Source organism: Oncorhynchus masou, chromosome 24 (assembly GCF_036934945.1).
Source record: "Oncorhynchus masou masou isolate Uvic2021 chromosome 24, UVic_Omas_1.1, whole genome shotgun sequence".
NCBI lineage: Eukaryota > Metazoa > Chordata > Actinopteri > Salmoniformes > Salmonidae > Oncorhynchus > Oncorhynchus masou.
The window spans coordinates 55,769,334-55,786,597 of NC_088235.1; the positions used below are offsets into that span (position 1 = coordinate 55,769,334).

The following is a 17,264-nucleotide window of genomic DNA, read 5'->3' on the forward strand; positions in this document are numbered from 1 at the left end:
CTGTTACCACCCACCACTCCATCCTGCATGCTGAAGTCTTGTCTGACATGAACATCATAGAAAATGCTGCAATTAATTTTGAGGCACCTGTGCACCGCTCTAACTAGGCTTTCATATCAGTCAGCCTCCCTGTAATTACAGCAGAAGCCCAGAGCACAGCTCTTGTGTTCACTGCAAACACTCTATAATCACTGGCACTCTCCCTCCGCAACGTTGCCTGACTGTGAAGGGCTTGCCCAGTTCAGAGACGAAGTTCCGGGTCTGTGAGAGAAATACACTCACGAACAGGCTCACATTGACACATACTGTATCTCTCTTTCTGAATAAAAAAAACGAACACACAAACAGTCATTGTTTAAAACACACACTGACAAATACAGATATGTAATTTATCTGAACAGATATACACGAACAGAAGCACAGCCTTGTACAAATACGCTTGCAGCGCATTCTGTCTTTTACTCTCTCTATACAAACACGCATGTGTGCACACAGACAGACAAGGAGCGGGAGCAGTGGCAATACACTTAAACATACTGTGAAACAAGTCATACTAATACTCCTCATAAAGAATTCATGAAAGCTCAGATAAACCGTTGCAGTGGAGCATGCAATTACATCAAGATGATGCTTCAACAACTTACAGTTAAATACTACTCTAAGACTAAGAAGAGACTTAACAGTAATTAGTTCCATTTTCCCAACCTATAACCCCAGAGGGACGAGACACACATTTCTCCACGGCAGCAGCTCTCTGGATTTATGAGCCTGTTATGATGGAGACATTAGTACAGATAATGAAGTAGGCAGCTCTTCCAGACTCCTGGGGAAATGGGAGTCATATGGGGGGGGGTTAAAGGGGCAGCAGGGGACAGCTGGACATGGGAAGCCTAGGGCATGATGATAGTGAAGACCGTTATGTTACAAAATGGGTTCATGTCAGGCGATAGTAGAGGAGCTCCATCCAGTATAGGAGGGGCAGTCAGAGGAATATGTTGAAAGGTCATCAGTAGGAAGGAACACGTAGCAGGCAGGACAGGAGGAAATGTGTGCATGGGTGTGCAGGTGACATGCAAAGGCAGCGTTGCGTTCTGAAAAGGAAGGCCGAGCTTTAGAGTGGACCGTTAATCAGAAGTGCTGAGAGACAGGTATGGATTGGCTCTGGGAGTTTGTTTCCATTTGTGTTTGATTGTGATCAAATCCTATCAAATTCTATGCAAGGCAAGTTGGTGTCACACCTGATAGATCCCTTTCAACCTATGTGGATATCAACCAAAATCAGTCAAGGCCTACTGGTAGACCGACTCACTTCACACTATCATTTTTCAGGAAGATTATCTTTACAGTAGGTTTATCTTTACCGTATCTTTACAGTTCAAATGTCTACACTAAGATATTCAGAGGTGGAAATCTGCAATATTCACACTTAGATATAATTTTATGAGGTCACTTTCATTTAGGCTTTCCTATCTCTGTGCCAATGCAGCATCAGATCACGTATTCTTTCTTCTCGACTACCCTCGTAAGCAGGATAACGCAGCCCATATAATCTGTTCTGGGGTCAGTGTTACTTTAAACAAAGATTGATAATAGGCTACCTACAGCGTTTAGGTAGATAAAGCTGATCCTAGATCAGTGGCGCTCGAGACCAGAGAGGAAATATCGCGTTACTATCCTTTTTTTCTCTACCTCAACCACCACCACTAGGGCTAAAACCACTACTATTTTCTCCCCTCAGTCTCTGTCGCTCCAGTATCTCCCTTTCCCTTTGAGTTTACGAGATCTCCTCTCGAAACCTGAGCGAGGCAGTCACGGAAAAGAGAGGCGATACCCTCCTGCACAACATGGCTGCAATTGTAACCTCGACCAGATTTACAGACGAATATCAGCTGTACGAAGAGCTCGGAAAGTAAGCGACATGAAAATATATCATCCTATTGTTCTTATACATTTTCCTGTACTGCTTCGTAGACTCTCGCTGTGCGTGTCTAGTCCACTGTTGACCAGACAATGATAGGTTGTCAGAAACAGGAAAGGCATCCCCCCCGCAACGAAGAGATGATCGCTTCTATCCTCGTTCAGGGAGCTTTATAGTCCAACAACATTTTATTAGAATATGGTTACATATCGAGCTAGTGTCGGAGGGCTTGCGTGTACTGAGTTTACCATGCCATAGATATGGGACACCTAAACGACATCCGCTATAGGTATAGTGTTTATTTATCTCAAGGCAACAACTTTCCCGCGATCCATTTTTTAAATCATTTGTTTTACTTTTTGGGTTATTTTTCCGTATTGTTTTGTAGAGAGCCACACAGGGATGAACGCTACACTGACTACTTGTGTAACCATCTAAAATGTATCCAATGTGTTTCATTCTGTGCGTTGTAACATTGTAGCACATGAGTACTACACGCATAAACCACCAAGTAGAAAGATACTTTGTAACCCGTCTGTTTGATCGTTTGCAGTTAGCAGTAGCTCGTTATTGTGTACGTCCAACTCCACCTATCACCATACATTTTCAGTTTCAAGTATGCATGATGAAATCATAATAGACGGTAGACCTATGGTAGGCTTAATACAACACTCAGTTATCATAGCCTACAGTAGACTTGACATGTTTTGGTTTATTCCCTGGATAGTTTTGTGGTGCTCAAGGTACTTCTGCACACTAGTTCCTGTGTAGGCTTACAATTACAATTTCCTCTAGTTTTCTGGGATTCTAATCTAAAATATAAGAGTTGTCACATGATCTCATGTTGCTGTTTTGTTTATTAATTTGTCTCGTTGCAGGGGTGCCTTCTCCGTTGTCCGGCGATGCGTTAAAAAGTCCAATGGCCAGGAATTTGCTGCTAAAATTATCAACACAAAAAAACTATCAGCAAGAGGTAAGACAGAGGGAAACATTACACCACTTACTATGCCGTGTGCTTTGATGCCTGTGACATTGTTTCGACCAATCAAAATTCAATAGGAGATCGACACCGGAGAAGGTAGTCTTTTCATTGTTGGTTTATTCAATTACCCATGTGCACATGAAAGTGCTTGATCCATGTAATATCTAGTTCAAACAGCATAATACAATTGCATTATATGTTAGTGTTACATAGCCGTTTCATCAACTTGTCAAAAGGTGTGTGCCAAATTGCATGGTGTAGGTAAGTGCGACATATTTGAGGAACTATGACTTCACAGAGCTCCGTGTTCAATGGGATAAACAGTAGCATTCACCTCATGATGTTCCAGTCCAGCATGACATATTGTTACTGTGCCTGCCTACCCCAGAGCCATAGCTCAGCCACTGTCTGTGTGTGTTGCATTTGTTTACTCTCTATTCCTGCCCTCAGCAACCGAGTGTGTTTGTGAATACAGATTTGCCGGAGGCCCATTTAGAAGGATCTGGAGCGCCTTCGTGTTGTTTCGTCATAGCTGTGGTCACAATACCTCTATTTGCTGCTAGGGCTACACCAGTGTTTTACATTTTCTCCTCTCACGCTATCTTCCCCCCCCCCCTCACCTTGTGAGATCCCCTGATCAGAGACGTGGAGTTCAGACTGAAAAGCATGTCCTCTTGGCCGGAGGAGACTGTCACGCTTCAGTGTGGATATCATCTGCTCTAATCAAGCCTTGGCCAGGAGGGCTGCACGGGGAAACGTGAGACATGGCCAATCTGCCACTGCTGCGGCGCCAGAGACAAAAAGGCTCCGGATCTATTTTTGGGAAAGTGGACGCGGCTGATACCTATTTGTTCAGGTATCAAGTTGGCCCATCTCCTGTTTGCGCTTGACATCGTGGTGGAGATGGATATTAATTCGATTTTTCTAGGCCTCAGCACTTTCTCTCTCTGTCACTGTGTGCGTTAGGGCATACATTTCCATGACTAATGTCAAACAGCTAACGCCATGCTTGTCACACCGTAATTACACTGCAATTCAATGTTTGCGTCACCAATTTTTGGAAGGCATGGTTGTCGCAGCCATTTCTTGCGTCAGTCCCGGCTGCCAATTACTCCAAGAAGAAATCTTCCGGAAGCACAGTCTTAGCTGTGCTGACCGGGTATTGACTTGTTAATCCAAGCAGTCTTTTACTGCTAGTCGTAAAAAAAAAGTACCTCTTTCCCGTGACAACACTGTTGCAGATATGGCCTCTCTGCCGTCTTGAGAAGGCTTTAGCGATGGCCATGGAGGGGCAGTGGAGGTTGTTTGATTATTAGGAGAATTACAAAGGCCAGCCCTCGGTGTGAGGTTGTTCCATCCTCTGGAGATGCCAGCTGAATTACAACCTCCCCCCTCTACCCCACTCTGCCATGGTCTCAACGGAGGGGCCAGTAAAACAAAGAATTTCTTTTTAAAAAAGCCGTAAAAAACAACAACAGGTAATTAGATCTGCTGTGTTTTAGCTGCGGCTGGCAGAGATCCCGTCAAGTAACCTGGCAACTGTTTTCTTGAAACTGTTCATGATGTTGGCTGGCACAGAAGGAGAGGAATGCTCCAGTCCTATTGAGCTGGGTAGAGGAGAGCCAAGCTGAGCCAGAGCCCCTTACCCCCCTCCTCATCTCCTTACTGCTCCTCATGCCCACTGCCTTTAATCAGAGCCGAAGGCCCTGAGCATGCCAATGTGTTTTACACAAACCGAAGCTGCAATCATCTGCCATCATGAGGCTGTATTTATGTATAAAGTTAAAGGCATGCTCTGGAACTTTGGCTACTTCTAAGTATTTTGTAAACCTCCCGCCCTGGGCTGGACGTGTCAATGTGGTGTTCACACATGCATAATTTATGAGCAGAATTGCTGTTTTACCACAATCAGCCACAAGCAACTGTTTTTCTGGAAGCTGTGCTGCACCATTTTCCCCCACGTTGGCCAGCCCCTTAGCAATTCGTGTTATAGCCAATAAGCTTCAGCCCCTCACCATTTGAGTGAAAGCTAGCGAGATGTACACACAGCAGAGCAAGAGAGAGCGAGTATAGCGAATAAAGCCTGGCACGATGTGATGCACCCCTCCTAGGGACGGCATGGAAGATTAGCCATACCACCCCCCGGCACATAGTATATTGCAGCATAGATACTGAAGACTGAGACACGGGGGACTGGGAGAAACTGTGGCACTGTCCAAAGTTACACACAGACTGGGCCAACCAGGCAGGATATAACACCACCCACTTTGCCCAAGCACTGCCCCCACACCACCAAAGGGATATTAACAGACCACTAACTTTCTACTCTGAGACAAGGCTGAGTATAGCCCACGAAGATCTCCCCCACCGCACGAGCCTGGGGGGGAGCAAAACCGGACAGGAAGATCACGTCAATGACTCAACCCACTCAGGTCGTGGTATAGGGAATAAAGTCTGGCCCGGCATGATGCACCCCTTCTAGGGACGGCATGGTAGAGCGCGAGCCAATCTCTTCAACAGGAGGATATCTGGTGAAGAGAAACAAGCCCGGTCCAAACAAGCTATTAGCAGACAGTGCTTGGTGTGTGTGTTCATTCTGTATTCTCTGTGTGATGTGTGTTTAGAAAAATAAATGTTTTTTTATTTGGTGCGAGTGGGGAGCTTTGCAGCATTTGTGCAGATGAGTTGAGTGCATGATGTGAGTCGGATTAAATCCCAGTGTGTGTGGCTGCATGTGTGTCATAGAGGTCAAGCCAGTTGACTGTCGGTCGGTGACTATGCCTTTGGACTGTGAGCGTGTCTTAACCCAGGGCATCAGGGCTAGCTGAGTTGCCCATGCCAGCAGGCCTGGTTGTATATTGGATGTGTTCTGTTATATTATGGCTCTTGACAGTCAGTATCAATCAATCAAATGTATTTATAAAGCCCTTCTTACATCAGCCAATGTCACAAAGTGCTGTACAGAAACCCAGCCTAAAACCCCACACAGCAAGCAATGCAGGTGTAGAAGCAGTAACATCTCACCCCCCCCCTCTCATATTACTCACCAGGTCACTCTGGACAACTTCTTCTGGGGCGCTCTGTCCAGTACTGCAGGGGTTAACCTTTACTTTCTCCACCGTGTGTGTGTCTTTGTTTGTCTGCCTGCCTGTGGGCATGTGTGCATGTGTCATTATGCCTCTGCATGGATGGTCTTTTTCAAATGTACCCTGTCACTCACAGAGTTTGCTGCAGGGTTAGGGTTAGGGTTTGCTGCTGGGGACGTGAGATGCTGGCTGGGTAATAAGGGGGGAAGGGGAGGATGCTCTATGTTCCTGCCTGGCTGGATGGGATGGAATGTACGCTGAGCCTGATCCTGAGCCCTATAGCCTGAGTGAGCAGCCTGAGAGGAGAGGAAAGGCAGCGAGGCCCCGGATGGTGTCGAGAGGCTGATGGAACTGTGCTGCTGAATAATTGACACTAGCACAAGGCTCTGCTGGATAGAAATGGAAAAATGGAGAGAGCCTTTCTCTACCTCTTTCCATCTCTCTCTCTCTTTCTCCATCTCTCTTCTTCTCCCTCTTTCCCTAATCCCAATCATCTCTGTCTTTTTCTCTCTCTTTCTCTCTCCCTCCTCCCAATCTCTCTCTCTCCCTCCATCTCCTTGGAAGGCTTCATCTGTGCTGCTCGTTAGAGTCCTGGTAAACGTAGCAGTACTGCCATGGTGAATCTTTAATGGAACGAATTGTGCATTTTTTATGACACCAAGCCAAGTGTGTGTATGTGTCTGTGTGTTTGAGAGAGAGCGAGGGTGCGTGTGTGTGTCAGAATGTGTGTGGGTGCATGTGTTTTTATAGCCTACTATATCTTTGTGTGATGACAGATAATGCTATTCAAATAATGAAGTTGTCCTCCAAAATTGGAAAAAGAAATACTGATTGTTTATATAAAGATAGCTTGGAAGCTACTTTGCACAGCCAGTACTTTCCTGATTCACAGTGACCTCACACTGAACGTTTCGGTTCGGTTTACATTTTTTTGTAAACATTAAAAGCATTATTAAATATGACATTTAAATTATTTCAGAGCTGTTTTATTTAAATGCCAAAGCCAAATATTGAGAACATTCAATTAGGTCGTTCTACCTCAAAAACATTTAGACTCCCTCCCATCATTTATGAAGTTAGTAACAGTTAAGACTAGCATTCCTGAAACATTATTTTGTTGAAATATAATTTGATCTCTGAGAAATTAAGCTAATTGATTGCACCCAAATCGGCCATTTTAATAGATAAGATTCAGATAATATTCAATGAATATAGTACCCAATTTGGACCAAACTTCTTCCTACCAATGAGTAAGGAGGTCTGGCGGTATAGCAGGAACAGTCCAAACCTGTTATTTTCCCACACTACTTTGTGGTAAATAATAATAACTTTTAAAGTTTCTTCAAGTGCAGTTGCAAAAACCTTCAAGCGCTATAATGAAACTGGCTCCCATGAGGACTGCCACAGGAAAGGAAGACCCAGAGTTACCTCTGCTGCAGAGGAGAAGTTCATTAGAGTTAACTGCACCTCAGATTGCAGCCCAAATGAATGCTTCACAGAGTTCAAGTAACGGGCACATCTCACCATCAACTGTTCAGAAGAGACTGCGCAAATCAGGCCTTCCTGGTTGAATTGCTGCGAAGAAATCACTACTGAAGGACACCAATAATAAGAAGAGACTTTCTTGGGCCAAGAAACACGAGCAATGGACATTCGACCGGTGGAAATCTGTCCTTTGGTCTGATGAGTCCAAATCTGAAATTTTTGGTTCTTACTGCCGTGTCTATGTGAGACGCAGAGTAGGTGAACAGATGATCTCCACATTTGTTGTTCCCACCGTGAAGCATGGAGGAGGAGGTGTGATGGTGTGGGTATGCTTTGCTGGTGACACTGTCAGTGATTTCAAGGCACATTTAACCAGCATGGCTACCACAGCATTCTACAGTAATACGTGATCCCATCTGGTTTGCGCTTAGTGGGACTATTTGTTTTCCAACAGGATAATAACCCACACACCTCCAGGCCGTGTAAGGGCTATTTGACCAAGAAGGAGAGTGATGGAGTGCTGCATCAGATAACCTGGCCTCCACAATCACCTGACCTCAACCCATTTGAGATGGATTGGGATGAGTTGGACCGCAGAGTGAAGGAAAAGCAGCCTACAAGTGCTCAAAATATGTGGGAACTCCTTCAAGACTGTTGGAAAAGCTTTCCAAGTTGGTTGAGAGAATGCCAAGAGTTTGCGAAGCTGTCATCAAGGTAAAGGCTGGCTACTTTGAATATATATCAAATATATTTAGATTTAACACTGTTTTGGTTACTACATGATTCCATATATGTTATTTCATAGTTTTGATGTCTTCACTATTATTCTACAATAATATAAAGAAAATAAAGAAAAACCCTTGAATGAGTAGGTGTGCCCAAACTTTTGACTGGTACTGTAAGTATTCATCATTCTGGAGATGTTTGTACAACTTGATTGGAATCCACGTGTTTAATTCAATTAATTGGACATGATTTGGAAAGACACACACCTGTCTATATGAGATCCCACATTTGACAGTGCATGTCAGAGCAAGAACCACGCCATGAGTTCAAGGAATTGTCGATAGAGCTTCGAGACAGGATTGTGTCAAGGCACAGATCTGGGCAAGGGTAAAATATTTAGACAGCATTGAAGGTCCCCAAGAACTCTTCCTAGAGCTGATCACCTGGCCAAACTGAGCAATCGGGGGAGAAGGGCCATAGTAAGGGAGGTGACCAAGAACCCAATGGTCACTCTGACAGAGCTCCAGAGTTCAGAGCTCCAGAAGGGCAACCATCTCTGCAGCACTGCACCAATAAGGCCTTTATGGTAGAGTGGCCAGACAGAAGCCACTCCAAGGTATGAGTAGGTGTGTCCAACCTTTTGACTGGTACTGTATATATTTTCCTGTGATTTTCTTTTCTCTTTCTTGTTATTTAATTTATTCAAAGTCATCATCTTTTCTGTGCTCAGGCAATAGCAGCCAGACAACCATCTAACGTTATCTCTGTTCTCTCCAACGAGTCATAATATTTAATTAGGCTAGTAGATGGTTAACTAGATAGTAACTGCACATACTGCAGAGCTGTCTGACTAAATCACTATTTTAGTAGTTCTTAAGGCATACTTTCAAGACTGCTACAACTATCAATCGGGTAGACCTACCTCATGAACTGTCTCTATGCCTCTCGTCTCTGTGTTGTGTACATTCCTCTCTCATGTGGTCTGTGTGCGGAGCCGGGAAGAACAAGCGCAATGGATTCCGGTCATTGTAGTTAATTACCATGTTTTCTGCGCTGAACTAGGTTGAATATTTAATTATTGAAGACTACAACTCCCTACAGCATCCCACAGATTGTTCTTGATTTGATGTCTCTCGTGCGCTTGATAGAGAAACAGCACATTGAGCTCACAAAAAAACATAATCATAAATGGAATTCAAGTAATTGAACCAACGTCAATTAGTTGTTTTGTAATAATAATTTAAAAAAATATATTTCAGCACTAGGGACATTAAATTACAGTTATACTACATTACATTATACTGTATTGCATTAGACTGGGTCTGATTGATTACTTCTGTTAGAATTGTCATATAAGCTCTCAGAGTTTTTTTTCTTCTGTATTTGAGTCAAACTGTAGTCTGATTTGTGTATCCTAAACCTCAGGTTTGTATTGTGCTTCTTTCCGTGTGTGTGCGTGTGTGTGTTTGCAATCCGAGGAGTGTTGGGTAATGACTACTCATAGATAGGGGACGTACTACCACTGTTCAGTCCAATTCACCCTGGATGTGTTGTATGATGTCACCCTGGATGTGTTGTATGATGTCACCCTGGATGTGTTGTACGATGTCACCCTGGATGTGTTGTATGATGTCACCCTGGATGTGTTGTACGATGTCACCCTGGATGTGTTGTACGATGTCACCCTGGATGTGTTGTACGATGTCACCCTGGATGTGTTGTATGATGTCACCCTGGATGTGTTGTACGGTGTCACCCTGGATGTGTTGTACAAAGTCACCCTGGATGTGTTGTACGATGTCACCCTGGATGTGTTGTATGATGTCACCCTGGATGTGTTGTATGATGTCACCCTGGATGTGTTGTACGATGTCACCCTGGATGTGTTGTACGATGTCACCCTGGATGTGTTGTACGATGTCACCCTGGATGTGTTGTATGATGTCACCCTGGATGTGTTGTATGATGTCACCCTGGATGTGTTGTACGATGTCACCCTGGATTAAGGCAGAATTAATAAGCACCACACACTGCAGAACTTTGTCCTTATCCCCGGCGTCAGTATGAAGAATGGCTGGATTTGTGTTTGCTACTTTCTTTTTGCTTCCTCTAAGACTAAGACGTTGGAATCAAAGACAAATTGTCTTATCAGACAAAAATGGGATTCTTTTGGAGCACATCCACCCCACAGAGACATATGGAGAACAAAGACAGGGAGGAAATAATGGAAGTTATCAATCTGTCAACAGGTACTGTACACAGCCCTCTGTCTTATTCTGCCCACCCACTCCATTGCCTTTACTTTGAAGCTAAATGTGTGTGTGTGTGCGTGTGTGCACGTTTGTGTGCGTGCATGTGTGTGTGTATGTGTGGCAGTTTAAAGTACTGCAGTATTGTAACGTGGTTGTTAGTGATGTGAGTGTGACTCTGCCAGCTCTGTGTCAGACTACCCTGAGGAATCAAGTCCCTTCCTGAAAAGCACGCTGAATCGTTGCTCTGGGTGTGGAGGTGTGTGTGTGTGTGTGTGCACGTACATGCACACGCTCGGATCAGGGTGACAGTAATACTCTAACCAAGCTGACTTTCTCTCTTCCACTGTCTTTATCTTTATCCCTCCCTCTCTCTCTTTCACTCTCCCTCCCCCTGCCTCTCTCTGTGGATGGTAGTGGTTTATATGTCAAGTGTCTGTAATGTAGTAGTAGGTACCTGTGTTATATAGTGAGCCTGCCAGACCAGGCAATGGTTGTGGCTCTCCGAGCCTCTGAGGCATGGAACAGGATAATCCCAGCCTGATCACAGAGACATGCTGTGACACCCTCAATCAACCTGTCGCCTGGCAATGAGCAGCTCTACTACCACTGCTACTGTCTCCTAGACCTAGTCTGGCCATTATTTGATCTATCACACCAGACACTATACAGAAATCACTAAATAAATACAATCACGTCCATAATTATTGGCCCCCTTGATAACGATGAGCAAAAAATAAAAATAAATAAAACAAATACTGAGCTATATTGTATGCAATTTTTTTGGGGGAGGGAAGTTATTTTATACTAATACAATTGCCCAGCGAAAGAGATTTTGTCTAACAAGTCATTTAAAAAAAAATCTAAAAACGACAGGGGTCAAAATGATTGGCACCCCTGTTTTCAATACTCTAGCATTGCGCGGATAACAACACTGAGCCTTTTTCTAAAATGTTTTATGAGATTGGCGAACATGTTGGGAGGGTGGCCAAAGTGCTCTATTTTCATGTCATCTGACCATAGCACTGCCTGGAGTTTGATAAACGGCATTGACACTTGGATTGGAACTGGTGCTACGGTCAAATGACATGAAAATAGAGCTCTTTGGCCACGCACACCAGTGGCGGATTTGTTGTGGAAAAACAGAAGCATATGCTGAAAAGTACCTCATACCTACGGTAAAATATGGTGGTGGGTGGATCTTTGATGTTATGGGGCTATTTTGCTTCCAGGACATTTTAGCCAAAAACCTGGTTGCCTCTGCCAGGAGGCTGACACTTGGTCGCAAGTGGATCTTCCAGCAAGACAATAACCTCAATCATTAATCAAAATCCACAAATAAATTGATAATTGACCCAAAAAGTCTACATTTTACAACAGCCATCTCAGTCTCGGGACTTGAACCCCATTGAAAACCTGTGGTTTGAATTGAAGAGGGCTGTCCATAAGAACAGACAAAGGATATCAAGGGCCTGTGAAGGATTCTGTATGGAAGCATGGTCTAAGATCCCTCTCAATGTGTTCTCCAACCTCATAAAACATTTTAGAAAAATGCTCAGTGTTGTTATCCTCTTAGTGGGAGGGTGCTGGAGTATTGAAAACAGAGGTGCCAATCATTTTTACCCCTTTTTAGATTTCATTTTATTACTCGTTAAACAATTGTATTAGTATAAAATAAAATAATACAAATATTTGAGCATATAGTATAGCTCCCGAGCGGCACAGCGGTCTAAGGCACTGCATCTCGGTCCTTGAGGCGTCACTACAGACACCCTGGTTTGAATCCAGGCTGTATCACAACTGGCCGTGATTGGGAGTCACATAGGGCGGTGCACAATTGACCCAGTGTGTTTTGGCTGGTGTAGGCTGTCATTGTAAATAAGAATTTGTTCTTAACTGATTTGCCAAGTGAAATTAAAGGTAAAAAACTTAGTTGCCCTTGATAGTAAGTACTGTAGTATAGGCCGTGGAGAATTTTGGTGTGATTTATTTTCATTCTGGGCCCTACTTACCAAACGGTTAAATATTGCGGTTTAAGTGGCTGCTGTGCTGTTTGGATGGCTCAGTTCATATGGCCATCTAACAGTGCAGAAGAGCGTGTTTCTTGGCCTGTAGTCTGCTGTGACCTGGGCTAACACTACTTCTACTCTAAATTAGCACAGTTGTAAAATGAAAGGTCAAATACACAGCATTTAAACAGTCAGCAATAATCTGCAATAATCTAATGACTTCAGGGCTTGTGTGAAGGTAGGATAAATATATGCCTTCCAAAACCACAAGACCCACAAATAATGTAATTATTTCATCAAAATAGTTAAACCTGCCTTTTTTTTGTTGCAATAATCACTGATCTGGCGTTCTAGTCTGTCTATGAAAATGCCCTTTTTGTTACAAATGTAACTAGAACCATGCATAATGCACATTCACTAAGACTAACTTCTTGTAGCAGGCATTATAGAAAATGAACACCGGTCTCATCAACAATCTCTCAAGCCCATGTGCTAGTGATTAGCCAGTTAATCTTTATGTTTCAAGTTTAGACAACTTGGATGTATTTGCTAGCTAACAGGATTGAACAGTGGAATTGTTATGAACACACCCTTCTGTTCATCTGCAACTGTTTAAACAGCATGCAAGCCTGTTCACTTTGTTCAGATGTTGAAATCAAGTGGCCTACCTTATTTCTGAAACCGCTTGCCAGAGAGGAAGATGTGATCTCTCAACTTTGTTGGTATGAGAGGCAGGGGAGGGGCATGGTGTGTTTGTGTGTAAAACATTGAGTAAGAGGCGAAGCGCTAATATCTGAACAAAATAATGGCAATGAGTTTCTATGGGCTTATTTTGGACCTAAACATGTCGCCTGCATTCCCCCTTTAGGGTGAATCCCATTGTTAGGGTGGAGTACGTGCCTCTTGTCATTATATACAGATCTCTGGTGTAAATGAAAGGGTGCACAGAGGAGCGAAGGAGGCGGCAGGGTAGCCTAGTGGTTAGAGCGTTGGACTAGTAACCGGAAGGTTGTGAGTTCAAACCCCCGAGCCGACAAGGTACAAATCTGTCGTTCTGCCCCTGAACAGGCAGTTAACCCACTGTTCCCAGGCCGTCATTGAAAATAAGAATGTGTTCTTAACTGACTTGCCTGGTTAAATAAAGGTAAAAAATTAACTTGTAAGTCGCTCTGGATAAGAGCGTCTGCTAAATGACTTAAATGTAAATGTAAATGTAAAAAATACAACATGAGAACAAGCAGAATATCGCGCAAAAACATACTTTGAAATGAATTTGATATATCGCCCAGCTCTACTCCCAATAAACAGGATTACGCTGGCCAGCATTGTGTGCTGCTGCTGGACAATCTGCTGTTTTTCTTTTCTTTTCTCGGTCTGTCTGTGCCACCGACAAGAGCCACTAAATAGTTGAGTGAAGGACAGTTTACATTGCTTCTCTAAATGTTTGTTTATATTCTCCTTTATATGTCTGTTTATATCCTCGTGTGACTGTATAACACACACACCCTTCTCTGGAGCTCCTCTGAGTAAATGTTGATGCACCTTTAGTTGTAATTCTCTACTTGTACTCCTGTCTCTCTCACTGACAGCTGCAGTATTTCTTAAGAGGACGTCTGAGCGGCCAGCCTGCCCCTCATGTGTGCTCAAGGTAAATGTAGGCACTTTAATGTCTTGGCAAGTGACCCTAGGTACCACACATGCACAGGCACACAGAGCCTTGCCCGTGGCCCAGTTTTGGAATGGCCCTGTCCTTCCCCAAGGCTGCCTCCTGTCTCTCTGCTCTGTTTATGGCAGCCAGAGATTCAACTGTGCGGTCACATAAACTCAGTTAAAGTATAACATCCACAGCAAGGTCCCCTCTTCAGTGACAGACGGTTAGCAAACGCAGCTTAGTTCACCTCAGACAAAAGTCAAACATAAAACCAAACCCTTCATTTAAAAGAGGTTGATTAGATGGCGGTGAATAAGAAGTTGTTGGCTGTCAGGAACAGGTTGACCACAGTTTTGCTCTTAGCTCTGTCTGTCTGTTAGCGCTAGTGATGCTAGCCTCTCTGCTCACTGAGCATACCTAATGGGGTTTGTCCTCACATTGGCTTCTAATGTTGTAGGTGTGCACGTGTAGTTGGAGATGATCTATTGTCAAGACTTAAAAGGCTCCTCCAGCGAGCTGTCAATCACCATCCAGCCTTACATCATACAACACATCAAACAGGCAGAGTAGGGTCACTCAGGGATAATGAATGGTGATTAGGTTGATCATGACCATTATCTCAATGAGAATTAATCATGGTATATTGGCAAAAACCTGTGTCGTACATATGTGTCTTGACACTACACCATAATCACGTTTGGCATGTTAACCCTAGAGGGGTTGCTACAGTACACTGTTACTGGGAACAAAATATTGGATATTGTCAAACTATGCTGCATCTCTGTTGTGTGATGCGTCACAACCCTCTATTTAATCAGTAGGAAGAGGGTTTAATTTAGTAACCACCACACTGGCCCTAGTGCACCTCTCCCAGTTCACCCTTGACCTCAAACTGGACTCTCCTAACTGTATGGACGAGGCTGTGCAATACCATTCTTCTAACCCATAACAGCAGCATATTTACTCTGTGCTGTGTCGGATGTTTGTGATGTTTGTTTGTGTACTTACCTATCTGTGCTAGTGGCCTCATTCCGCCCCACTAATTGTGCACACCCTGTTGACAAGGTTGTGTCTCACTTGGTTGCCCGTGGCGTAAGCGGTGCTGCATACATCAAACCAGCTAGTGAACGTAGCATAGCTGTTTCTGAAGGGAGGTTGAAAGGGAGAGGAGGTGAGGAGTGCATGCTTGGCAGTGTAATCCTCCATACTAGCTTCAGCTGTCTCTCTCTCTGGTAGCAATGTTTGCCAACCATGCACTCACTCACACATACAATACACACGTACGCCAACAAAGGCACCAACACATACACACCTGTACATATCCATATTCATAATATTCAGTACATATCATATACAGGTAACTGCCAAAATAAAGGAAACACCAATGTAAAGTGTCTTAATAGGGCGTTGGGCCACCACGAGCCAGAACAGCTTCAATGCACCTTGGCGTAGATTTTGCAAGTGTCTGGAACTCTAGAGTAACTATTGGAGGGATGCGAGAAATTCCATAATTAGTTTTTGTTGTTGATGGGAGTGGAAAACGTGGTCTCAGGTGCTGCTTCAGAATCTTCCATAAGTGTTCCATTGGGTTGAGATCTGGTGACTGAGATGGCCATGGCATCGTTTTCATGCTCATCAAAGCCCAAGTAGAAAAAAATATTAGATTTAAATCTACATTTGATCTACAGTTGAACATTTTAAAATACATTTAATGCATTAAATATCAATTTTATTTGTATTTGATTAGTATAGTATATTAAATACATTACAAATGATCGAAGTAGGTACACTTTTTTGTACTTAAGTATGATCTTAGTATATTAGCTAAAGAGCAAAACAAATAGATCTTAAGTACATTTTAAGTATATTTCTCATAAATTAGAATTACAATTCCTGTATTTTCTTTACAAAAAAAATATTTATAGAGTGATTCAAGTATACCTTCACAAACATACTTCTAATTAACCACATTAGCTATTGTAATTAGCCATATGAAGGTCACCTTGATTGACCAAAGCATTATCTCAGCCAATGTTAACGTGCCATTTACAAAGCAGTTGTGACTAGAACAGCAATTTACAAGCAACACTTTTCAGAATTGTGCACTATTGGGATTTCACACTTTAGTTGTTCACATTACGGTAATAAATTAACATTTCAATAACATGTGTAATGTGTAATTAAAGGTACAACAATATTCAGTTTGAAATTTGAATAAGCTAAATATGAGGAACAATATCATATTATAAATCACAACTTCAACTGCAGAAAAGGATGTTGGGGAATATGCACATTTTTTGCATATGCATTTTTGAAAGTATACTTTAAATATATTTTGTGGACATTTAAGTTAAATATACTTTTTTTAAAGTATACTTAAGTATATTTTCTAGAGATATGAAAAAGTATACTCTCAGGAAGCATGTTCCTCAACTGTGCAATAAACAATCGTTATCATTGTCAACTTTTTCTGCACTCTTATGAAAAGTAATTCAGAAAGTGCTAAACAAATTACTAGCACTAACACTACAATGCCTTGCAAACGAATTGATACCCTTTGGATTTATTCACTGTTTGTTTTTACAAAGTGGGATTAAAAGGGATTTTATTATAATTTTTTGTCAACAATCTACACAAAATACTCTAATGTCAAAGTGGAAGATTTAAAAAAAACATTTGTTGAAAAGATTGATAGATATTAAATAACTAAAATATAGTCGTTGCATAAGTTTTCATCTCATAAGTTTTCATCTTCATCTTCATATTCTTACACTCCCCCCTAGACCATTTAAAAAATATAAAACGTGAAAAAATAGACAGTATAAAATACATTAGCAGTAAGCATAAAATCATTTACATGAAACACCTTGCATTTCTTTTTTTGTGTGTGTGTTTTTTTTGTTTGTTGAATTTTACCCCCTTTTCTCCCCAATTTCGTGGTATCCAATTGTTTTAGTAGCTACTATCTTGTCTCATCGGGCTCGGGAGAGACGAAGGTTGAAAGTCATGTGTCCTCCAATACACAACCCAACCAAGCCGCTCTGCTTCTTAACACAGCGCGCATCCAACCCGGAAGCCAAATGTGTTGGAGGAAACACCGTGCACCTGGCAACCTTGGTTAGCGCGCACTGCGCCCGGCCCGCCACTGCGCGATGAGA

General features: G+C 42.7%; 1 protein-coding gene across 12 annotated transcripts in view; it reads left to right on the forward strand.

The window, feature by feature from the left end:
• The first annotated feature begins 1,723 nt into the window (after window positions 1–1,723).
• LOC135512344 (calcium/calmodulin-dependent protein kinase type II subunit gamma-like) overlaps window positions 1,724–17,264 on the forward strand; it is a 137,831-nt gene continuing 122,290 nt past the window's right edge. For all 12 annotated transcript variants that reach the window (XM_064934283.1, XM_064934281.1, XM_064934286.1 and 9 more), the window contains exons 1-2: window positions 1,724–1,909; window positions 2,797–2,891. In XM_064934283.1, coding sequence (XP_064790355.1) covers window positions 1,845–1,909; window positions 2,797–2,891 — 160 coding nt within the window. In that variant the 5' untranslated portion in view covers window positions 1,724–1,844. The remainder of the gene's footprint in view (window positions 1,910–2,796; window positions 2,892–17,264) is intronic.